The following is a 26,506-nucleotide window of genomic DNA, read 5'->3' as shown; positions in this document are numbered from 1 at the left end:
AGATACCTAGTTTGGTGCTATGTTGCAAATTATTACCTTAGCCTATTCAGACAGCTTTTTAGTGGCCACATTATGATTTTGACAAGGTATCATGTGTTTGGATGCAAATTGGGAATGGTCAGAATAGAATATTCACAAAGCTGCTTTCATTCAAAAGACAAAATGAGACTACATTTGGCAGTGTTCTGTGAACAGAGCAAAATTATTTTTTAGATGGGCCGAGAATGTAGAAATTTGCCAAATTTTGCTTTTGTTACCAAGTATCCCCCTGAAATTATGATAATTAGTATTTTTCAATGATGGATGATGTTAATCTTCTTTAGGTTAAAAAATAAGACTTTAAAGCTGTTTTCTTTACACAGATTGATAGATGTGTTCTTGAATTCTTTAGCAGTAAATGCCCCAAAATTTGAATGTCAAAAAATTTATTATCTGAGGTAAGATTGCCCTTTGAAGTACAAAGGACTTTTGAGTATAGATTTGATTCCAGAATTTGGATTCTGTGAAGTAGTCAGCTTTGACTGAACTTTAGCTGGCAGGCCAAGTAGAAGATCATATATTATTGTAATATTGGTTGACATTAAAAGTGGATTTATGAGGAAATAAAAGTGTTTCCATTGCTACTTTATCTTGGTTTGTGAGAAAAAAAGGTGTTTCCATTCCTGTTTTTTTTAAGTTTTTATTTAAATTCCAGGTAAGATACAGGGTGATAATAGTTTCAGATGTACAAGATAGTAATTGAACACTTTCATATAACATCTGGTGCTCATCACAGCAAATGCACTTCTTAATCTCCATCACCTATTTTACCTTTTCCCTCCACTCTGATAGCCATCAGTTGTTCTCCATAATTAAGTCTGGTGGTTTGCCTACTTTTCTCTTTTTTACCCCCTTTGCTCATTTGTTTTGTTTCTTAAATTCCACATAGGAATGAGGTCATATAATATATCTTTCTCTGACTGACTTATTTCACTTAGCATTATAATATCCATGTCATTGTGATTGGCAAGATTTCATTTTTTATGGCTGAGTAATATTCCACTGTGTATATATAGACCTCTTTCTTATCCATTCATCAGTTGATGGACACTTGGGCTGTTTTCATAATTTGGCTATTGTAGATAATGCTGCTATAAAAACATCAGGATGTGTGTATCCCCTTGGTGTAGTGTTTTTGTATTTTGGGGATAAATACTCAGTAGTGTGGATACTGGATCGTGGGATAGTGCTATTTTTAACTTTTTGAGGAACCTTTGTACTGTTTTCCAGAGTAGCTGCACCAATTTGCATTCCCACCAACAGTTCAAGAGGGTTCCCCTTTCTCCACATCCTCTTGAAGTCTGTTGTTTTTTGTATTGTTGATTTTAGCCATTCTGGCAGGTGTGAGGTGATATCTCATTGTAGTTTTGATTTGTATTCCCTCATAATCAGTGATGTTGAACATCTTTTCATGTGTCTGTTGGCCATCTGTATGTTTTCTTTGGAAAAAGGCCTATTTCAGATCCTCTGCCAGTGTTTTAATTGGATTTTTAATTTTTTGCCATTGAGTGATATAAGTTCTTAATGTATTTTGGATATTAACCCCTAACCAGATATCTGATTTGCAATTTTTTTCTACTGTTGGAAAATTGGCTGACATTAAAAGTGGATTTATGAAGAAATAACAGATTTTTCATTGCTGCTTTACCTTGGTTTGTGAGGAAATCCTGTGTTTCCATTCCTGTTTTTATCTCATGTGTTAGCTTAAGAATCAACACTGCTTCTTTGTTTTCTAGTTTGTCTGGTCAAAGGAAGGGCAAAGATTGATGTAAAATCCTAGACATATACAAACAAGTACAAAGCTTTTGTGTGTTATACCAATGATTGGAACAAAGTACCATTCCTGTACTTTGTAAAGATTTAAATTTATGACTACCAGTTATCATTTTAAACTAAGATTTCTTACTGCTTTCTCTTACCATAAAACATATATCTACAGGACTAGCTCCAGGTGACAGTGCTTGGCTTCTTCTCAATTTTCTAGATAGGGTGTTAGCTTTCCTCCCTTTGAGCCCTTTCTACTTTTCACATCTATGATTTTCGCTGAAAGTGATGAAAACCATACTATGGATCTCTTAGGAAAGGAAACCAAGACAGAAGTAACTGATGAGGCTTAATTAAGTAGCCCTTGCCAGATACTAATATTTTAATAGGACAAAAACCTGATAACAGGTGAATTAACTTCTAGTAGAATTTTAGAGATTAGATTGGAGATGGAAATTAACTTCTGTTAAAATTACATTACAGAAGGAAACCACCTGTTCTTAGCACCAGCTTTTCATGGAGTTAGGTATTTTGTGGTACTCATGTATCATAATCAGATTTATTCGGATCTTTGGCTATTTATTCAGATGTATCTTTGGCTATTTATTCAGATATTAAGGGTTTCACTTTATTCATCATTCAAAAACCCTCTTTAGAAAGAAAGATAGAATTCCTGGGTATGCAGATTGCTTTACCTACAACACTGAGAGTTTTATGACATTGACTTAATCTGTCCATGTCCATACCCACCCAATTCACAAAAGAGTCTGTTTAATGTATTATCCATTAAACATCATTAAAAATTATCAAAGAAATCTGATTCTATGCAGTATCAACTTGGGATTTAACTATATTATCAACAGATAATATATGTTCCTAGTTGAAAATAAAATTTTTCTGCTCTCCTTTGGATAATAATCTTCCCGTTTTGTTTATACATATAAAAATTGCCTGTTCTTCATGCTTTTTTTTTTGTTTTGTTTTAAACTGTAGAAACTTTTTAAAGAAAAACAAGCTTTTCTGTAAAATACTAATTTTGGTTGTCACATTTTTCTCTCTCTGCCCCAACATAGGCTATATGTTGAATTTTACTTGAATTTTGTAATATGCTGAAATTAGTGTTTTGGCAAAAGGTTTGGGAAGCTTTACCAAAAAAGTATAATTAAGTTTTAAATTCCTTCCGAACATAAAAATTCAGATTTATGTTTTATACTTTTTGGCTGAAATTTGTGTCCTAGATTGGACTTACATAGTAAGATGAAGAAAAAGGTAATTAGTCCAAAAAGATGCAAAAAGACCATTATAAATGGTTTTTTGACTATCTGATATTAAGCTATATAAGAATTTTTAGGTGTATTAGTATTTTTTTCTGATTGAATTTTGTTTTAGATGCCATTCTAAATATGGTGAATATTGCCGCTAATATTCTGGGAGCAAAAACTGAAGACCTGACAGAAGGTACCTAATCATTTTATGGGTCTTTTAAATATCTGATACTCCAGGGGTCATTCTAGTTAGGAAAATTAATTAATAAGCCAAACAATTTGATTTTTCATTTAGAAATATAGAAATGATACAAAAGGACTTACCAATCTTCTGTTACCCATTGTTTATTTGAATTTCATAAGTTCTCTTTTATAATAGGATCCTGTCTATATAAAATTCATGAAGTTGTTTTTTGACTCTTCCTGTTGTAGAAGTAATAATTCTATCCCTTATCTCTTTGATGCTCTAAGGATACTATATGCATGATTTTATTTATCAAATAATTACTCAATTTAGAAAGTGATTTTTTTTTCCCCTACAGAATGCCAAATAAAAGTATTAATAGCAAGGAGAAACCATCTTGCCTTTTTCATTCTTAGAAAATACTTAGTTTCCAGTGCAAACTTAAAATGACCCATACATTTCTTCTCATTCTCTTTAGTTACTCCTTTAGATGTCTAGAAGGCATGCTAATCATGTAAGATTACACAGAATTTATAGTCATTTGACTTGCTTTATCTGAGAAGTTGAGAAAGAATATGCATTATTTGTAGTTCTGACTTTGTATGATCATTTCTTGCTAAAAGAACTTTGTTGGAAGAAAATAAAGTCTTCAGTAGCAAACCTATTTTACTTTTTCTCCCCCAGAAACTAAAGTTCTTTATTTGTTATAGTGAAATATCTTCATGGTATAGCTTTTTAAAATTAAACTCAACATGGGTATCTTTCTTAAAATAGGAAATAAAAGTATATCTGAGAATGCCACTGCCACAGCTGCACCTAAAATGCCTGACTTAGCTCCTGTTTCAACTCCTGTTCCATCACCTGAGTAAGTTATATTGTGATATTAGAGTTCTGTTAAAATGGAGAGCTAAGTGTACTAGTACATAGAAAGGTACTTGAGATTTGTGTGTGAAATGATTATAGAAAGCTCTGAATCATAAGGCAGGCATTCCACAGCCACTTAAAATATCTCCGAATTGCTTTTTGGCACCAGGAATGCACTTCACTCCAGACCAGATATCTGTTGTTTTGATATTATATATTACCTTTATTATTCACAACACTGAATCTTTTTCTTATTGCAAATAATTGGCCTAATTCTGCAGGAATAGGTTTGAAGACAAATTTTAAAAGCTTGCTTTCATTAAGTTCAAATTTAAAAGCATTGATTGAATACCTGTGCTGTGCCTCAAAAGCTATAAAGGGTGCCTGAAATACCTAGAGCAGTGATTCTTAAATTATGTGTTTATCTCTCAGCAAACTCTTACTCTGTTCAGTTTCTTAAACTGAATTAGATTGAGGTCTTTTCCCAGTTTGCAGTGGGCAACTATGGGCAGAAATGCCTGTCATATAGCTAACGTAAAACACCCTCATTTTTTTTAGTCTTCCTACCAGAGATGATTAAGGTTTTTTGACACCTCTACCCCTTATTTATAACAGATAAGCACATAGACTGGATAATTGGGTATAGTTACTGTAAGTTTATGTGTATTTCATTATACTCTAAAATTTTGAAAGCCCTTTCTCTCAGAAGAAATCTGCTTAACAGGATAAGATAATTGAATAGGATACATGTAATGAAAGGTGCAGTGGGTATGGTTTAAGCTGCAATTAATTTAAGCTGTAATTCCTAAATAACATACTAATTCAAAATTGAGATTTTTGTGCTTTGAAGGGCACAATGACATATTTGTATTCTGTGTTAATTCAGAAAATGACTAAAGATACTTATTTATTGAATGACTACAGCATTATATGTCATTGATTCCTAGAAGGTACTAAGAAATCTATTTAGGAAAGGGTGGTATTTCTAATTATGTGGAGCTGTGATTGCTAGTCCCATTTTTGTAACTATGCTTCTTCAGTTAATAACACATACTATGTCTTCTTTTTCAAAACTGAAGGAAACTGACTTCACTTTATATATGTACCGACATACACATATATACACTTATTCCCCCCCCATGTATACATAAGAATATTTGTTGAAAGATACTACATCAGTCTAATGTAGTGGTTTTTACCTTTCTCTATTAGTTTTAGTTTATTTATTTACTTATAATTTTAAAAAAAGATTTTATTTATTCATGAGAGACACAGAGAGAGAGGCAGAGACATAGGCAAAGGGAGAAGCAGGCTCTCCCCATGAGGAGCCCGATGCCCGACTTTATTCCAGGATCCCGGGATCATGCCCTGAGCTGAAGGCAGACACTCAACTACTGAGCCACCTAGGTGTCCCTCTATTAGTTTGATTTTAATAGACTTTTTAATCTAATTGCTTACTTTTTAATTTATGTTTCTTATTTATTTTAAATTCTTTTTGATGACTTTATGGCAGTCCTTTGAAGAAGAAAACTGAAATTGAAGAATACATGATAGGGTGTCATTGTTAAAGTTACTTTGAAGAGATGACTTACTTTCTTTTCTCAGGTTTGAGTTTTTTAAAGTACAGCTTTGATGAGGTATATATAGATGGTATACAACTTAATTTGTACCAAATTAACTCAATTTAGTTTTTCTCCCTCCCTTTCAGACACTGCTCCTTTTTACTGTCATAATTTATATTGTAAATAGTAAGCAATAAAGATGTAAGAAATGTTATTAGTCTATGTTTTAGTTTTGCCCATTTACTTACTGTCAACAAGATGAAAGTCTAGCTTTTAGATACTATTTTATTACTACCTTTGCTATTATGATATTAGTCTTTATTCAAAGACATTTCTTGGCATTCTTAGTAATTTTTCAGAGTAGGAAAATTATATATGGAGATGTTTCTTTTTGGTATTCAAATTATTTTTTCAGATTGTATGTTTTATGCTGTAAGAGCTGCATCTGGAAATTTATTATATTTATCTTAGAATGAACCACAGATGTTATAATTTATAGCACTGTTCTTACCAGCTCCATCCCCCCACACTTTGCTGCCTTACATACATACTCTAGATCCTAGAGATGGGATTAAGTTACAGATGAGGGCACTTTATTATTAGCCAGGACAACTCTAATGAAAAGTTGTTAAATATTTGTCTTAAATAATAGAAAATTAGGCCAGATGATTTTAAAATTATTTTGGGGAGGGAGGGATGGCAGAAAATTGTGTGTGTGTATGTGTGTGTGTGTGTAATGCTACCCTGGAATTCCTCACATCATCCACAGAAAAAAATTTTTTTTGAAAACCCTAGCTATCTTTTGAAAGCATGATACTTAAATACAAAGTGCATTCATAAGTATAAGAATCCACATATAAGCAATCCACAATAATCAAGTTTGATGTAGTAAATAGGGGGATTTGAGTCATCTGGCTGATCAGTTGATAGATGATCTTTCTATTACCATTTCTGAATAATACTTGCTTTTATAGTGAAAATGACTTGAAGGGAAGAATTCATCCAAAAAAACCATTTCAGTTTCTCCTATATTTCTAGTCTTCCTTTTATTCGATGTATGATACAGTGATTTTTTAGCATAATTTTAACTCTAGATTTCTAATTAAATTTGTGTGTATTTCTAGGTTTATAACCACTGAAGGACACATACACGATACAGAGCTCTCATCACCAGATACTCCAAAAGAGAGTCCCATTGTACAACTGGTTCAAGAGGAAGAAGAGGAGGCAAGTCCATCTACAGTGACCCTTCTGGGTAGTGGTGAACAGGAGGATGAATCATCACCCTGGTTTGAGTCAGAGACACAAATATTTTGCAGTGAATTGACCACAATTTGTTGTATTTCTAGTTTTTCAGAATACGTATATAAATGGTGTTCAGTTAGAGTTGCTCTTTATCGGCAACGTAGCAGAACTGCTGTGGGTAAAGGAAAAGATCGTCTTGTGTTGGCTCAACCACCATTACTGCTTCCTGCTGAATCAGTGGATGTTTTAGTATTGCAACCTCCGAGTGGAGATTTGGACAGTAAGAGAAAGGAAAAGGATGCTGAAACTATCGATCTAGGTGACTTAAGTAGTATGAACCAAGGTGATTTGATTAATCACAGTGCAGATGCAATTGAACTTGAACCAAGCCATCCTCAAACTCTTTCTCAGTCTCTTATCTTAGATGTTACTCCAGAAATCCATTCATTATCTAAAATAGAAGTGTCTGAGCCTATTAAATATGAAACAGGACCTACACCATCTCAAGTGATCCCTCAAGAGAGTTCTGTTGAAGTTGATAATGAGACAGAAAAAAAGTCTGAGAGTTTTACTTCTATAGAGAAGCCACCTGTGATCTATGAAACAAATAAACTTAATGAAGTAATGGATAATACTGTAAAAGAAGATATGAACTCCTTGCACATCATCACAAAGCTATCTGAAACAATAGTGCCACCTGTAAACACAGCTACTATGCCAGACAGTGAAGATGGGGAAGCCAAACTGAACATAGCTGACACACCAAAGCAAATTTTGACTCCTATTATGGATTCTTCTTCATTACCTGAAGTAAGAGAGGAAGAACAGTCTCCAGAAGATGCCCTATTAAGAGGGCTACAGAGGACAGCTACAGACTTTTATGCTGAATTACAAAATTCTACAGATCTAGGATACAGTAATGGAAATCTTGTACATGGATCAAACCAAAAGGAGTCAGTATTTATGAGACTTAATAATCGTATAAAAGCCTTAGAAGTAAACATGTCTCTCAGTGGTCGCTATCTGGAGGAACTTAGTCAAAGGTGAGCTTTATAATCAATTAGCACAGTCCACTTTGCATAGTGAGGTAAGTAGCAGAGTATGACTTGTGAGTAGAGGAGGAGAGGATTAGTTATCTCATGATAGTAGTAGTGCCATTTTTATTTTATTTTATTTTGTTTTGTTTTGTTTTGTTTTGTTTTGTTTTATGTTATTTTATTTATTTTATTTTATTTTATTTTATTTTATTTTATTATTTTATTTAGATTTTATTTATTTATTCATGAGAGATACAGAGAAAGGCAAAGGGAGAAGCAGGCTCCCCATGGAGAGCCTGATTTAGGACTTGATCCCAGGACCCTGGGATGATCACGACCTAAACCAAAGGCAGATGTCTAACCACTGAACCACGTAGGTGCCCCTAGTTAGTGCCATTTTAGCTGGAGAGCAAGTTACTTGGATATCAATCAATGAATTGATTTTCTTTTTTAAAAGTACTAAGTGATGTAATATCTTTATAAAATAGGGTGACAACAACTTGAATTATCTTTAATCAGTTTCTCCTTTCTTCTGTTGTTTAACTTTAGCCACTTTTACTATTGGGTTCCCAGAGTAATCATGTGAAAATTATAGCATTATAACATGTATATCTGTACCGAATATGCAATACCTATAAAAACTGTAAATGTCAAAGATCTTAGTGGAACTAGACCAGATATCAATTAAGAGTTTAAATAAGTGAATACTAGAATAAACTGAACTGGATGATTAGGGAACATTTACAGTCTTTCAAACAAATCTTGGAATCCTAGTTCTGATTGTGATAATTTATGCTCTTGTGGTCATAAGTGCCAGTGTGCTTATGCAGCGATTAGGACCCCAGGCACAGTTCTCCATTTTTTTTATACCTGTTTATTCTTTATCCCCTAAATGTCCAGTGTCCTTAGGGCTTCTCTTTCAACATTTTGTAACCACTTGGGCATTAAGTGTCCAGAATTTCTGAAGCACCACCTTTCCCTACTCCTTTTTTTTTTTTTCCCTACTCCTTTTAAATCAAAATGCTGCTAATGAGATGTCACTAAGGTCATCATTATATTCTAATGGGTTTCCCCCTAATCCATACAGACAGTTTATTGGCAAATTGTATGTGCATGCATGCCCACTTAGGTACCTCCTACTTGGGGTGCCTAATGAGTCTGCTCATCGGGGAGTCTGCTTCTCTCTCCAGCTCTACCCTTACCCCGCTCGTGCTTTCTGTCTCTTCTCAAATAAATAAAATCTTAAAAAAAAAAACAAACCCAAAACCCTCCTACCTGCTTCTCCTTACCCCAACTGTCTCCCTAAGGGAACAACAGAAATCATTAATAACTTTTTTATTTTTAATTGAGATATAATTGACATTAATTTCAGGTATGCAACATAATGATTTGGTATTTGTATATATTGTGAAATGATCACCACAATAAGTCTAGTTAACATTCATTACTATACAGTTGCAAGATTTTTTTCCTTGTGACAAGAACTTTCAAGATCTATTCTCCTAGCAACTTTCAAATAGAGTATTGTTAACTATAGTTACCATGCTGGACATTACATTACATTACATTACTTACTCATTTCATAACTGGAAATTTGTACCTTTTGATCCTCTTTGCCCATTTCTCCCATCTCCCATCCTCTACCTCTGGCAACCACCAATTTGTTCTCTGTATCTATGAGTTCGAGGGTATTATTGTCATCATCATTATTATTATATTCCATGTATAAGTGAGATCATATGGTATTTTTCTTTTCTGTCTCATTTATTTAACTTAGTGTAATGCCCTCAAGGTCCATCCATCCATGTTGTTGCCAACAGCAAGATTTCCTTCTTTTTGATGGCTGAATCATATTCCAGTGTGCGTGTGTGTGTGTGTGTGTGTGTGTGTGTGTGTGTGTTGGGGGGAGAGGGTGAGAGAGAGAGAGACCACATTTACTTTATCCATTTATCCTTTGATAAACATTTAGGTTGTTTCCATGTCTTGGCTATTGTACATAAGGCTGCAGTGAACATGGGAGTACATAAATTTTTTCAACTTAGGGTTTTTCATTTTCTTCAGATAAGTACTCAGAAGTGAAGTTGCTGGTTCATAGAATAGTTCTATTTTTTATTTTTGAGGAACTTCCCTACTGTTTTACAGAGTGGCTGCATCAATTTGCATTTCTACCCAAAAGGGTTCCCTTTCTCTACATCCTTGCCAAAACATGTTATTTCTTACCTTTTTTTTTTTTTATTATTTCTTACCTTTTTGATAATAGCTATTCCAACAGGTGATCTCTCATTATGATTTTGATTTGCATTTCCATGATGATTAGTGATGTTGAGCATCTTTTCATGTACCTGTTGGCCGTCTGTATGACTTCTATGGAAAAAGCCTGTTCAGCTCTTCTGCCAGTGTTTTAATTGGGTTTAATTTTTTATTATTGGATGGTATACATTCTTTATGTATTTTGGATATTAACTCCAATCAGATATATGAGTTGCCTTTTGCTGTACCACAGCTTTTTAGTTTGGTATGTACTCCACTTGTTTATCTTTGCTTTTATTGTCAAATCCAAAAAGCTGTCACCAAGATCAGTGTCCAAGAGCTTACTACCTGTGTTGTCTTCTGAGTTTTATGATTTCAGGCCTTACATTCAGGTCTTTAATCGATGAGTTACTTTTTGTGTATGGTTGAAGATAGTGGTCCACTTTCATTCTTTGCATATGGCTGTCCAGTTTTCCGAAAACCATTTATTGAAGAGACTGTTCTTTCCCGTTTCATATTCTTGGTTCCTTTGTCATAAATTAATTGATATATATGTGACTAATCTTATATAGTAGCGAGATGTGTAGAATTAGTGTTAAGGTAGTAAATACTTCAAGGGACTTCTTTATTTTACCTTTGTAAGTGTTTCAGGCCTCAATAAGTCATTTTCAAAAAAGTAGATTTATTTCACAGGTTGAAATCAGAAGTTGTTTACAGTAATAAGTTAATAAGAAATTAAAGCTAATTTAAATCCTTTCTTACTCCACAGGTACCGAAAACAAATGGAAGAAATGCAAAAGGCTTTCAATAAAACAATAGTAAAGCTTCAGAATACTTCAAGAATAGCAGAGGAGCAGGTTGGTCATCTTCACCCCTTATTTACATTTTATATAGATTTCTTTAGAATTCTATAGGTTCTTGCTGGTAAGAAAGTAATATTGATTCATTATTTTTCCCCAATAGGTTAAGATAAGTCTTATAAGATGTCATGTTTGGGAAATTACCTAGCTATCAGCATCTGTATCTCCTCTAGAGATAATTTTCTTGAGCATTATTCCTATCACGTTTCCAAGTTTGTGTGTGTATGTGTGGTAGAAGTGCATTGGCCTTTTTTTTTACGTAACTTTGTTAAACTCAAATCTTTTGATTGCAAATAAGAATAGTTCTGTTTCTTTTTAATCCTTATACCTTTTTATTTCTTCTTTTTTTACCCTCTGTCTCTTGCCTGTCATGCAATAAGACTGCTGATATTGGCCATTACCCTGTCTTGTTGATTTTAAGGAAACAATTTCAGTATTGAACAGCTTCAGTGTTGTAATATCCAGATGCTTATTAAAAGTTTTTATGAAAAAATAAATAAAATAAAATAAAAGTTTTTATGGTGTGTTACTAAAATGAGAAATTTTATACTTTTCTAAAAGCTTATCTGGGACTCGGGGATAATGAGATGAAGTGAGAGGGGATCCCTGGGTGGCGCAGCGGTTTGGCGCCTGCCTTTGGCCCAGGGCGCGATCCTGGAGACCCAGGATCGAATCCCACGTCAGGCTCCCGGTACATGGAGCCTGCTTCTCCCTCTGCCTGTGTCTCTGCCTCTCTCTCTCTCTCTCTCTCTCTCTCATAAATAAAGAAAATCTTAAAAAAAAAAAAAATGAGATGAAGTGAGGAGGCCTGAGGTTTCAGAGTTTAGTTGCATCTTACTGCCATTTCCACACACAATCTATTTGTGGTTCCATACAAATTTCCTCCTTTAGTGTTTTTTTTTTTTAATTGAAGTTTGAGAGTTATTTATGTATTCTGAATACAAGTCCTGTATTAGAGATATGCTTTACAAATATTTTCTCCCAGTTCATTATTTGTTTTGTCATTCTCTTAAAAGTATCTCATGAAGAGAAGTTTTTAATTTGTTAAAGCCTACTTACCCATTTTTTCTTTGCTCTATAAAGTCTTTCTGTAACCTGGGGTCACAAAGATTTTTTTCCTCCGTTTTGTTCTAAAAGTTTTATAGTTTTCATTTTACATTGGGTTTATAATCTATTTTAATTTTTACATATTGCAAAGTATGGCCCAAAGTTCTTTTTGTTGAGGAGGGGGATAGAGAAACATATGAATGAATATCTCTTTATTCGAGTATATTTGTTGAAAAGACTATCCCTTCCTCACTGAATTTCCTTTGTACTTTTGATAAAAAATTAATTCACCATACATACATGGGTCTGTTTCAAGGCTGCTCTTTTGTTCTATTCATCTATTTTTATACTTTTACCAAATTGTTGTGATTACTATAGCTTTAAAGGAACTCTTGAAGTCACATAGTGTGAATCTTCCAACTTTGTTCATCTCTTCCAGAATTGTTTTGACTAATACAGATTTTAGAATCAGTTTGCCAATTTCTACAAAACAAACAAACAAACAACAACAACATGTTTGCATCTTGGTTAGGATTTTGCTGAATTTTAGATCAGTTTGGAGAACTGACGTCTTAACAGTATTGTCTTCTGACCCATGAACACAGTAGTTAATTAGTTCTTCATTAATTTTAATGGTTAAAATTATTTCCTCTTTATATTTTCTCATCTCAAAAACTTATTTAAATACTTTAATATAATTTATGTATTATTAACAGTATTAGAAGTAAATCTTGATTAGAAGTGTTAACCAAATTATTAAATTTCATAGTTTTTTCTTTAAATGTTTATAACTGTCTGGAACGTATTTGTCAAATGTGAGTCACAAGATAAAATGAGTCAGATTCAGCATTTTAAAAAGATGAAGTAAGATAGAAAAGTACCACAGTGTATCACAGTAGGGAAATAGGTGAAACTTTTTGTTAGTTTTATACATCCACATCCTCCCTACTCTTGCACATACACACATTTGAGATTTAAGATTGATTGATTTTTATTTTTATTTTATTTTTTAAAGATTTTATTTATTTATTCAAGAGAGAGGCAGAGACACAGGCAGAGGGAGAAGCAGGCTCTATGCAGCAAGCCCAATGTGGGACTCGATCCCGCATCTCCAGGATCAGGCCCTGGGCTGAAGGCAGCACTAAACCGCTGAGCCACCCAGGCTGCCCTAAGACTTATTTAAATCTAAATTTGAAAAAGTTAGGTCTAGAATGATAAATGGTTATATAGTTAAATAGAGTGTTAGATTTTCTTTACATTCTGTCCTCTTTTACTCCTTCCCAAATTCAGTAGTAAGTTGAAAATTTCAATACAGTGTCCCTAATACAGATTCCTGACCATGAGCATGATGCATAATTCCCTAAAATATGCAGGTAGATATTTTACATAAAGACACGTTTGTCAGTTATAAAAGTTTTAAAAATCTAGATGGATGTTTTTGATTAATTTATTTTTATTGGTGATATTCTAGCATTGACTAGATGATCAGTTGTAGGTTTTTGACTATATGACATTCTAAGTTCCATTCTAATGTGTGTGATAGAATAGAATTTGTAAAAGCTTCTTAGTATGAGTGTGCTTTATACCCCAAAACATTTTTCAGAACTTTTTCAGCATCTTTTTGTGCTGACTGCTTTGGTTTGAGAATATATTTGACAAAGTGATTGTGTTGCATATAGCTGACTATATGCTCGTTCCTGCATATGGAGCCCATGTTAACTTGAAGTAATTTATTAACTTCCACTAGACAGTAATCCAAATGTGGCAATAAATGGCAAAATGTTTTTTGTAGGAGTCAGGGAAGGGAGGATTCAACAGTCTCATTTTTTGTTTTTTTTGTGTTTTTTAATTTCTGGTCACATTTTACAGTACTTGTTCATTAAAAGCTTTCTATTATGTATTTTTTTTCTTGAGAAACTTAGTAATTTTACTGGAACTTGCAGTATATTTAACGTATAGATGAAACTTTCACACACACAAAAATAATACTTACTTCTTTCTTTATCATAGGATCAGCGGCAAACAGAAGCCATTCAGTTACTACAGGCACAATTGACCAACATGACACAGCTTGTTTCAAACTTATCAACAACAGTGGCAGAATTAAAACGCGAGGTATTGTTATTGCTGGTATTGTAAGACACATTGCATATATAGAGGTTGTCATAAAGACTGATTTATTAACATGGTATCTAAGAACTTAAACCAAACAAAATAGTCATTTATAAAGAACTTGCTCAGAACACTGGAATGTGGCACTATAATATTTTGGAAATAGATTAATTATGATAATTTTTTGGAAAACAAGGCATTCATAGTTTAGGTCTTACCTAAAATATGGTTATAAAGCAATACTATTAGGCCTTTTGCAAACCACTGGTACTTCCATTTTCAGTTCACAAAGGCTTACTGAGTTGCTTAACAAAGCAAACATTGCATTGATTTAACAAGTATTGAGCATCCAGTGTATGTGAGGTGTAAGCTGTACATTCCTTATGGCATATAGCAGTGAGTAGTCCCTGGCCACAGAACTCTTCTGGGGGAGAGGACAGTAAGACAGAAAATGAAATATGTGTGTATGAAGTGATTATGGTAAGGGTTGCTTAGCTAGAGTGATTTGGGAAGGCTTATCTGAGGCAGTGACATTAGAACTTGAGTGCACAAGAAGAGTTTGCATGCCACAGGAGGCTTAGGTTCAGAACAAACCTGTTACTAGCAGCACTAGGGCAAAGGACCCATGATTAGAAACTGTGTGGTATATCTGAGGGCAGAAAGAAGGCTGGTGGCTGAAATAGAATGAGGAGAAGGAGAGTAAGAAGTACATTCAGGATATGCCAGGGACCCTGTCATAAAGGCCTTTGTAGGCAATTTAGAGTTGATTTTTACTCTTAGGGAAAGAATTAAGAAGTGACATGGGTCATCTCATTGACAGCACTTTGAGAAACTCCCTGTTTGTTGCTCTTTGGAGAATTGCCTCTTGGGGAATAGCAAGAACAGAAGTGGGAAGGAGACTAATTAGGATGCAGTTGCAGTGACCTGGGTGAGGTGATGTTGGTTTGGACTTATATTTTTAGAAGTGGAAAACAGTGTGAAGTTGTTGAATTCAGGGAATGTTGAAGAGAAAGACAAGCCTTGATGAAAGATCGGATGTGTGGGATGAGGAACTAAGGATGATCCTGTGTTTTTGGCTTAAATAACTGAGTAATTGCTGTTTCAGTATTACAAGATGGTAAAGACTAGGCAGGAGCAAGATTTTTTTTTCTCCCCAAGTAGGAATAATACAGATGGAAAAACACAGCAAATGTGGCAAAATGTTAACTATTGATGAACATAGGTGAAAAGGCATGAATATGTTCATTACTATTTTTAAAAGTTTTCCATAGATTTAAAAATGTTCAAAGTATTGGAGGGGAAGAGAAGAAAAATTATCTCAGTAGGACATTTTCTAAGTGCATGCCCTTCATTTTATGGTTTTGAAACATATTAAAAAATGCTTAAAATTATTTGTCCTTTGATTTTTATATCCCATTATATTTTTTATAGTATAATTTTTAAATTATAATGACAGGATAAAATAATAATATATTTAACATTACTATAAAATAAAATATAATAATTATTAAATCCTTTTCTCCTCTCAGGTTTCAGATCGACAAAGCTATCTTGTCATATCTTTGGTTCTCTGTGTTGTCTTGGGACTGATGCTTTGTATGCAGCGCTGTCGAAACAATTCTCAATTTGATGGAGATTATATTTCAAAACTTCCTAAAAGTAATCAATATCCAAGCCCAAAAAGGTAGTATATATCAACATTTTATTTCACTATTTTTACTATATTTTATATTTTGAGAAATTTGAATAAGCAAATAATGAGATACTTTCTTTTTCCCATATGATTGTCTTAAAACTGCACTGTTAAAACATCATTGTAACTAGCAAGAGATAGTCCTGTATCTGGAAGGTTCTGTAGACTGGTATGAAAAATACGTTAATAGGAAGTACATAAACCCTTGAAATGTTTTAGTTATGAAAGGTGCTTAAATGTGGAATTCAAAGGGAGAAGATAGTAGGTATTTTAATATAGCATCTTTTAGACAATGATCCTCAATTTTTTACATGTAATAGCAATAACTGAAGTATTACATTAGAGATTAGTATTCTGTGGATGTTCAGTTCTCAATAGCTTCTATCAAGCCCCAAGTGCAAAGTAAATTATACTAGTTTACTAGTATATGAGTAGTTTACTAGTAGTTTACTAGTAAATGAGTAGTTTACTCATTGTGTTCATTTTCTTCATGTTTTAGGTGTTTCTCTTCCTATGATGATATGAATTTGAAAAGAAGAACTTCATTCCCACTCATCAGATCCAAGTCTTTACAGTTAACTGGCAAAGAAGGTAGATTTTGTGCAATATATATATATATAAACACTTACTTCTGGCATAATTACAATGTCAATGTTGTGTTCGAAACCACCTGTAACAGAATAATGGGTAACCTTCATGTTTGTACTATGTCAGAGCCACTGTATCATTTTCACACTTACTGTCTTTGTTCCTAAAAGCCCAGAGGGTGGGGAAGGAAGGGGGGCTTAGTTTAATTAGCCATTGGTAGCTTTGTTTGCACATGCTCCTGTTTAGAAGTATTTCTTTTTAGAAAGGGATGTTTGAAAAAGTTCAACAGATTTGGAAAACCTGAATGTGCTCCCATAGCATCCTGTGCTTATCTGCCTCCTCTTCTTGTACAGGTAGGACCCCTTTTGTCTCTAGTTTAGGACTGTGAGGCACTTTCTGGAAAAAAAAAAAAAAAATCTAGTCTATCTCTTTTTTTATAGGCCAGGGTCTATAATAGCATTCTATTGTCTAACAGTCAATGAATACTTAAATGAATGAATGTGTACTGAGTGGCTATTTTTTTTATATCTGTTCTTTTAAAATTAGTACTTATTAAGAGACTTATCTTTATACAGTATTAAAATAACCAAATTAATTATGTATTTCAATTAGAATGGCTTTCTTAATAATTATTGGCTGGCTTCCCTTTCTTAAAGACTTAGTAACAACAGCATGTTTCAATTGATTAACTCTTTCAAGTAATCATTGCTGAGCATTACTATTTCCACAAAGCTTCACAGACTTAACCCATTACATTACATGTGTGCTTACTTAGGACTAGTAAATCTCTTCTTCCCCCTTTTTCTTTTTTTCTTCTTTTGGCTGATTTTCTTTTACAACTGAAATTTTTAATTGAAGAATTACATGTAAGAAAATGCAATTGTCATATGTAAACCTTGATGAATTTTCATAAACCAGTTGAACACACCTGTATGACCAACACCCAGATTAAGATGGAGAACATTATCCAGTACCCCAGAACTTCCTTGTGCTCTTTTAGACACTGTCCATCCCCTCCCAGGATAACCACTGTTTTGACTTCTGACTGTTTTTTTTTTTTAATTTATTTTTTATTGGTGTTCAATTTACTAACATACAGAATAACCCCCAGTGCCCGTCACCCATTCACTCCCACCCCCCGCCCTCCTCCCCTTCTGCCACCCCTAGTTCGTTTCCCAGAGTTAGCAGTCTTTACGTTCTGTCTCCCTTTCTGATATTTCCCACACATTTCTTCTCCCTTCCCTTATGTTCCCTTTCACTATTATTTATATTCCCCAAATGAATGAGAACATATAATGTTTGTCCTTCTCCGACTGACTTACTTCACTCAGCATAATACCCTCCAGTTCCATCCACATTGAAGCAAATGGTGGGTATTTGTCATTTCTAATAGCTGAGTAATATTCTATTGTATACATAAACCACATCTTCTTTATCCATTCATCTTTCGTTGGACACCGAGGCTCCTTCCACAGTTTGGCTATCGTGGCCATTGCTGCTATAAACATCGGGGTGCAGGGACTTCTGACTGTTGACTGTGAGATTCACCATGTCACTGAATATAGTTGTTGTATCTTTATACAATATTCCATTATACAAATGCACTGCACATTATTTTGATCATTTTCAGTTTGAGGCTATTCCCTATCTTTTGGTACTGTGTTTGATCTCTAGCATTTCTTTGTTTATCCTTCTTTAGAACTTTTCTGCCTACATTATTCATCTATATTTGCATGTTGTCTACTTTTTTACATTAAAGTTCTTAACATACTAATCATAATTTAAAAAAATTCCTGGTCTGATAATTCCACCATTCTTGTCATCTAACTCTAGTTCTAATGTTTGTTTAGTCTCTTCAAAGTGTTCTTTGCTTTTTTAAAAAATGCCTTGTAATTTTTTATTGACAGATGGGACATGATGCACTAGGTAAAAGGAATTAAACAGATCTTTTCATAATATAGTGGTGAGGTGTGGTGGTAGAGGAAGCATTGTGGACTCCTGTGATTAGGTTTCAGTCTTTTGGCAGGCCTTTGTCCCTGGACTGTACACTTCACCAGTGTTTGTTGGGTTTCTCCTTTTGCTTAGGCCAGTTCGGCTCTGATAAAACACCAGCAGGTACAGCTCTTCTAAAATAGTTCCTAAAGTCAGGCCTTGTTAAGAACAGAATACTCTCTGGAACACCTGGGTGGCTCAGCGGTTAAGCACCTGCCTTCAGCTCAGGGCATGATCCTGGAGTCCTGGGATCAAGTCCCACATCGGGCTACTCTGGAATATTTCAAAATGGTGAGGACCTGGTAGAGCTCCTAAAAATACGACTCATAAAAGTGTGAGGGCTCCCCTTTGACTGGATGTCCTCCTTAGACTTTTTAACTTACAGATTTATCCACACTGAGCATCCAGCAATTTATCAATTAATAGTTCAGGTTTTTCTATATGAGCACTGGTTCCCACAGAGGTTTCTGCCCAGGTAATTTGTGATTCACTGTATTTGCCTATCTCTGAGTTTGGGGATAGTAGTTTGCCTTGTGAGCTCACTTCTCTGAAGGAGCTAAAAAAGAGTTGATTTTTTGGTTTGTTCAGCTTTTTTACTTATTATTAGGACAGAGTGGCAGCTTCTGTGAACACGGGCACACTTTTTGAGACTACAGACAATTTTTGTTTCTTCCTTTCCAATCCTTATAGATCTTATTTCCTGTTTCCCTAACTGCAGTGGCTAGCATTTTAGCAGTGTTGAAGTAGCTGATAGGCACCTTTGTCTTGTTCCCATTCTTTTTTTTTTTTTTTTTCTTCTTGTTCCCATTCTTAAAGGGAAAACACCTAGTGTTAAGTATTATATTTCTCATAGGTGTTCTGTAGATAGCCATTATCAAAGGAAGTTCCTCTTCTCAGTTTGCTAATAATAGTTCCTCTCCCCATTAATGCTTTATTTTACCAAATACTTTTTAAGCTTCTTTTAAGATGACTATTTCTAATTTTCTTATTAAAATTAATTATACTAATTGATATTCTAGAGTTACATTTTTATTACATTGTTAAAAAAACACAAGTTGGTCATAATACATTATTTATATATGTGTATGTTTTGTGTACATATTGTTAATTTCACATAATTCTGTGTGATACTCTAGGGATTTTGCTATCTTACTGTTCATGAATAAGGTTAGCATGTAATTTTTTATTTCTCAGACTGTTGGGTTTTGATGTGTAAAGTATGTAAAATCAGATGGGCAGTGTTCTCTTATTTTCTGTTCTCAGGAAGAGTTTCAGATTATAATTATTTTTTGAATTATTAGTCATATAGGTCCAGTATTTTCTTTGTAAGAGGAGTTTTGGTTATAGGAACCTGATTTTTTTTTTGTCACTTTAAATTTAAAATTTCCATGAATTTTTCCATTTCATCTAAATGTTAAAATTTATTAGCAAAAAAGTACTTGCATATCTTTTGCCTATTAACTCTTTATTTTTCCTCCCTTTGAGAGCTACAAGTTTCTTCTCTTATTCTGTCATTAGAAGTTGTGCATTCATTTTGACATTTTCTTGTACTTTAGCATCTACAAATACTTGTCAAAGTCTGCAGTTATTCAATACTTTTACCTCTTTTTGAACAATACAAAGATCTTGTATCCTCTACTTCATTTATATGTTACTGTTTTGTGTATATAAATTCTTTATTTTTTTTGTTTAGTTTTAACTCAACAAGGTATACTATTTTTTACACTAATGTTCATTACATTTATTCACATATATACCAATTTCTTAATTCTTCAGTTCTGCTTTCTGAGACTCCGTTTGCCATTATTTCCCTTCATACTGAAACATTATCTTTTTTTCTTTATTCCTTTTTAAATTTGTTGGGCTCTTTGAATCTCTCAATTGGTATCTTTTATCAGTATTGGAAAATTCTTAACCATTATTTTTTCCCCAGAATATTCACTCTACCTCATTCTCTTTTAGAGTACCCATTTAATTCAATGTTAACTTCCTTTTCACTTTATGCCGCTAAACTTTTTTTTTTTTTTTTAAGATTTTATTTATTCATGAGAGACACAGAGAGAGAGGCAGAGACATAGGCAGAGGGAGAAGCGGGCTCTCTATGGGGAACCTTATGCAGGACTCGATCCCAGGACCCCAGGATCATGCCCTGAGCCAAAGGCATACACTCAACCACTGAGCCACCCAGGCATCCCCTGTTATTTTCATTCTTTCTGCTTTTCTGTGCATTATTTGGGTGATTTCCTCCAATCTGTTTTCCATGTCGTATATTCTTCAGCTATCTGTAGTCTATTACATTCTTCCATTGTGTTTTTAATGTCAGTTATTATATTTTCCATTTCTAGGACTTCTTTTAGTATTTGTTTAAACATCTAGATCCCCCCCTTTTTTTGTTTTATGTTTCCTGCAGATATTTTCAAGCTTGTTTTTTATTTAAAAATAGTAAGTATAGCTGTCTTTTTAGTCTTATGTTTGATAATTGTAATATCTTAAGACTTTGTGAATCTGTTCATTAATTGGGTCTACTGGCTCTTGCTCAAGATGCTTTGTGTCTTTCTGTGCTTTTACCTTTGTGTGTTGGTCCTTCTCTTTGAAAAATTTGTAGGGATAATTTGAGAGCTAGAAGGTAGGTCCTTATTCCAGAGAGAATTGGTTTATATTTACTTTATGTTTGTAGTGTAAGGTTAGTTGGACCACCAGATGATGGGAATTTGGACGGTAAGTCCTTGCATTGCATGGGTTAATTCTTTCTCTGAGGGCAGTTCTGTAGAGTTCTAGCTTACTGCGGGGAGAGGGTGTCTTATTACACTACTACTCTGGATGGGTCTGAAGATTTGATTTCTAGCTTATTCTCTTGATCATCAGAGCTAAACTTCACATACTCATGCACTAGCAAATGCCATCAGGACAAAAATGACTTTTGTGTTCCACTTCACTGTTTGGCTTCCTACTTTTCCTTCAAATTTGGCCTAGTTAATCTTGGCTGCTCTACAGTGCTTTTAGTGATTTTTTTAAAGTTCCATATTTAGTTGCTTTCAATAGAGAGGGTGATCTGAGTAACAGTTAACCATTCCTAGAAGTAGGTGTTATTTTTTAAAAAAGCAATTAGAGTGAGATTAGTAACCTGATAGAAATGGCTATCTGGAGGAATGTTTGGATATTTTTTTTTGGATATTTTTATATATTTGATGACTTTCTCAGCAGATTTCTAGGATATAATGTAAAAAAAAACATAATTAGTTAAATCGCATTATTAGTAAATTTGCAGTATATGAAGTTTCTTTTTTTTTTAAGATTTTATTTATTTATTCATGGGAGACACAGAGAGAGAGAGAGAGAGGGAGAGGGGCAGAGACACAGGCAGAGGGAGAAGCAGGCTCCATGCAGGGAGCCTGATGGTGGGACTCGATCCTAGGTCTCCAGGATCAGGCCCTGGGCTGAAGGCGGCGCTAAACCACTGAGCCACCCGGGCTGCCCAGTATATGAAGTTTTATAGTGAATTTTGCTACTTATAAACTTCTGGCTCTGTCAGACCACATACTGTTTACTTTTAATGGGTTCAGTAGGACTGAGATCTCATTTATCTGGTAGTCAAATATCTTGTCAAGAAGTATAGCTTGTCAGTGTGAAAGTGGTATACAGCTGTCTTTAATGTGCTTAAAGTAATGAAATCTTAGGAACCTTAAAATGAATATTTTTAATTTACTCACCTTGCCAGAAGTGTTTATTCAGTATTACTTTGTCATTTATATTGCACGTTCAAGCTGTTTTTAGATTTTGGCATTCATAGTTTTAGTCATAGTAAAATACAGTAAGAAAAAACTTCTTAAATTTCTTTTTTTGTGTGTATGTTCCTTTAACTGGCTTTCATACCTGGTCACAGCTGCTTGTTGCCATAATTAACCCACATTTGTGATACAGTGTAGGTTAGTCTTTTAGGGAAATACTCAGATGATCTCTAGGCTTGTTACTAGTTTACCTAGTGGTGTTATCCTTCTCATCAGGTAAGAGGTTTGGGCTGGGCCCAAGAAAAGGATCCTTACTGTTGGCTGATGACCAGCTATCAATGAAAAATTTAGGGAAATTATTTGAAGGAGACCAACCAAGCCCAAAATAAGAATGGTACCATCTCTTCCAGTTTGTCGCTTTTTACTAATTTAAAATGCATAAATAAATGCTTAGTATGTTATAATTATAAATTCACTGTATCTGTTAGGAAAACAATTACTAAGGGACAGTATAGTTTTAGTGTTTATCATAGCATAATCTACATTTTATATCTGCTTTTTATTTTTTCTTATTTATAGTAGACCCAAATGATTTGTACATCGTAGAACCCCTCAAGTTCTCTCCAGAAAAAAAGGTAATATTTTGATTCTTTTTAGTGTGTTGGTGTAATTATGTGATTATAGATGAATTAGGTAGAAAGGTTTGATTTAATCTTTAAGTGGTCCTTATTTAAATTTACTGTTTATTTCCAGTCATATTAATGATATAAGTAAATGTTGCAGAAGTCAGCAAGCTATGACCCATAGGCTGTATCTGGCCTGTGGCCTGTTTTGTATGGGCCTGGAACCATCTTTAAAGGAAGGGTTGTACGATGAAAAAGAATATGCAAGAGGGAACAGTATGTGACCTGCAAAGCCTAAAATATTTACTGCCTGGTCCTTTACTGAAAAGGTTTGCTGACCCCTGGCTAATAGTCCTTATTTACTGAGTATCAGTGCTTATTAGGCACAATGTATACATGTGCTATTTCTCTAATCCTCACAGCAGCCTGGAGATGGTAGTATCCCCGAGCTGATATTAGAAAGCTGAAATTCAGAGGGTTTATACTATTGCATGATCTATTAAATCAGTGGTAAAACTCAAAATATACTTAGACTTTTTGGTTACAAAGTCTGCTTTTTCCATTTTGCCTCTCTAAGTTGTACTCATTTTGACTAGAGGTAATGGTCTCTAGGTGAAAGAACTTGGACTTTAGAGCCAAAATAGTCCAGGATTCAATCCCAACCTCCACTTACTGTGTTGTAACTTGGGCAGAGAACCAAACCTCGGAACCTTGGTTTTCTAATTTAGTAACCGGGGATAAAAAATACTCACTTCTCAATAAGTTAAGATACACATGAAGGCAACTAGATAATACCTGGTACTTAGTAAGTACTCAGATGTTAGTTATCATCTCCTAAATCTATTTTCAGAGGTGGCTGCTAAGTAAAGAGTTTTGATTGAGTAGTATTTATAAAATGGGAAGGTAATGGTGGTGTCTATACAGAACACAACAGTATGTTATGCTGTTCATAACACTGTTTTACTTCTCATTGGGTTGGTACTTTGCTCCATTAGCCCAGCTGTCTAGATGTTTTGATGAGTTAACTATTGGAGGTCTCATTACTACCTTTTTAAAAAATTTGTGTTATAGAAGAAACGCTGCAAGTACAAAACTGAAAAAATTGAAACCATAAAGCCAGCAGATCCATTGCACCCAGTAGCCAATGGAGACCTAAAAGGAAGGAAGCCCTTTATGAACCAGAGAGATTTTTCTAATATGGGAGAAGTTTATCATTCTTCCTATAAGGGTCCTCCGTCTGAAGGAAGCTCGGAAACATCATCACAGTCAGAAGAATCTTACTTTTGTGGCATTTCAGCTTGCACAAGTCTGTGCAATGGACAGTCCCAAAAGACAAAAACTGAGAAGAGGGCTTTAAAACGAAGGCGATCTAAAGTCCAAGACCAAGGAAAATTGATAAAAACTCTAATACAGACTAAGTCAGGATCATTGCCGAGCCTGCATGACATAATCAAAGGAAACAAAGAGATCACCGTGGGAACATTTGGTGTCACAGCGGTCTCGGGACATATATAAAATAATAGAACTTTTCATACTGGAGACTTTTGTTGTTCTTTGAAGAACAGTCTGTGGTATTTGAAGGGTTTGGGGGAGGGAGAAAATATTAATGGGAAAAGTATTCAGAAATTATGGTTTCTGCCTTTTTAAAAAAAAGTAGGTGGGATTGTGTCAATCTTGGTTAATGAGCTGCAGTTTTACAAGGCTGATCACTTCCTACAAGGACAATGGTAGACATTTTATAAAGATTTTTTTTTCACAGATTAATTACTGGGACAAACGTAATTTGGAAGCCCCAGTTCCTTTGGGTGGGATAGGAATGAAAGCCTAAACCTCTTCCTTTAGCTTTGTTCCTATTTCTTGCACCTTCCCATATTTATGTGCCTTTTGTCTATTTATAATGCCACTGGAAGAGGAGGGAGAACTTTTTCTGTCATTTGATTTCTTTTATAACTTTGTTAGTTTTTTGAAGCTGCAAACACTACAAGGCTTTAAGGTGATCTGCGCCTGAAGTTCAGTAATGTGGGTCAGACAGTGTAAAGATCCTGCATACTTGCCAAATAGACTACTGTTTAGCAAACTCACTTGAAGCAAAAACTTGCTGGAATTTTTGTCTCTTTTAGGTAAACCTTGATACTGATATTTTCATTTAACTTATTCTCATTTGTTTTTCTCTAGCTATTAACTCAATGAGAAAAAAGCCTACAAGATTTTTTTCTTGCAAATAACTGGTATTTGGAAATAAATTTTTTATAAATTCACCTCTTAAACACAGTAACCACTTGTAAGGGTTTTCATTAGCTACATTACATTTTAAACATTCACAATAAGCACTAATCCTTCAGACTTTCAGGTAATTGCTTCCTGTTACTACAAATAGAACATTTGAAGGTTTGTCAAATGAGTCCAGGTCTCATATGATATAATCACTGCCTATGTACATATGCACGGAACCAGCTAGTGAGTTTGTCAAGCCTTGTCTAATTGGTAAAGTCTAAACGGATTATTATTCCTTGATGTTTGCTTTGTATTGGCTACAAATGTGCAGAGGTATACGTTGTGTGATGTCGATGTGTCTGTTTTCATTTTGTCGTTTTTTTCTTTAAAAATAATTGGCAGCAACTGTATTTCAATACAATGATTTCTTAGTGTGTGTTTGTACAGTAATGAGTGAAAGTCGGAAGTTTCTTTTTGAAAGGGAGAGAATTGACCATTTTGTGTTGTAAGACTTAAGTTATAACTTATTGAGCACTTTTAGTAATAACTGTTTTTAAACTCGTCTAATACCTTTCTGGGGGTATTGTTTGTAATGTGACCTATTTAAAGCCTTTTTTGTTTGTTTAAGTTGCTGCTTTTAGGTTAACAGTATGTTTTAGATGATTTGAATTTTTTTCCAGTCTGTACAATTAGCCATTCAGAGCAAGAGGGCCTGATTGTATAGAAACTCATTGAAAAGAGGTCCAGACGAGAGCGGAGGGAGAGTGGGAAGGTACACAATCTGTGTGCAGCACCCAGTATTGTGGAAAGATGACTTTCAGTATGTAACTACGGAGCTGTAGTGCCATTAGAAACTGTGAATTTCCAAATAAATCTGAACACTTGTCTTTATTAATTACTGGCTCTTTTGTTCTTGGAAGGAGAACTTATATTACTCAGAACATAGATTGAAGTTTTTGCCACATTAAAAACTAAATACAGTAACATCTCATTACATAATTGATGACATTTCAGCCACCTCTATACTGATTGAACTTACACATAAATATTGTGTTCTCTATACAATCATAATTTCACCATTTCAAACACTAAAATAAGAGTTTTGATCTTTATTTAGTAGAGTGCATGTATGCAGTTTCCTCTTAACAGGTGCTATCTTGAGGACTACTAATTTCTTATTTTTTCTACATCTAAATAGAATATAATGCTTTACAATTTACTTTTAAACTTTTACACATCTAACCAGAGCATAACATTTTATAATTTCAGGTGAGATTATACCTACATGAGGGGAAGAAACAGTTCTTGCCAAGTGTCACTGGTGCCTGATAAGAAGCAAAGCTATGTATATAAAATAAGCTTTCAATGTTCCTTGATAGCCTCATTTTATTCCTTCTAACATTAAGCATTAAAACAGCATAAAATAAAAGGAAACAGGA

General features: G+C 34.2%; 1 protein-coding gene across 5 annotated transcripts in view; it reads left to right on the top strand.

Moving 5' to 3' along the window:
• SUCO (SUN domain containing ossification factor) overlaps positions 1-25,962 on the top strand; it is an 89,117-nt gene extending 63,155 nt beyond the window's left edge. For 2 of the 5 annotated variants that reach the window (XM_038542505.1, XM_038542507.1), the window contains 9 exons: positions 3,193-3,261; positions 4,027-4,117; positions 6,803-7,966; positions 10,980-11,067; positions 14,128-14,232; positions 15,759-15,913; positions 16,422-16,513; positions 22,810-22,865; positions 23,925-25,962. In XM_038542505.1, the coding sequence (XP_038398433.1) occupies positions 3,193-3,261; positions 4,027-4,117; positions 6,803-7,966; positions 10,980-11,067; positions 14,128-14,232; positions 15,759-15,913; positions 16,422-16,513; positions 22,810-22,865; positions 23,925-24,368 (2,264 nt within the window). In that variant the 3' untranslated portion in view covers positions 24,369-25,962. Of the gene's footprint in view, positions 1-3,192; positions 3,262-4,026; positions 4,118-6,802; positions 7,967-10,979; positions 11,068-14,127; positions 14,233-15,758; positions 15,914-16,421; positions 16,514-16,772; positions 16,864-22,809; positions 22,866-23,924 lie in introns of those variants that run through there. The other 3 variants (XR_005362073.1, XR_005362072.1, XM_038542506.1) reach the window with 3 other exon arrangements.
• Positions 25,963-26,506: the final 544 nt, after the last annotated feature.

Source organism: Canis lupus, chromosome 7 (genome assembly GCF_011100685.1).
Source record: "Canis lupus familiaris isolate Mischka breed German Shepherd chromosome 7, alternate assembly UU_Cfam_GSD_1.0, whole genome shotgun sequence".
In the NCBI taxonomy this organism is placed as follows: domain Eukaryota; kingdom Metazoa; phylum Chordata; class Mammalia; order Carnivora; family Canidae; genus Canis; species Canis lupus.
This window is presented reverse-complemented; position numbering and strand designations above follow the sequence as displayed.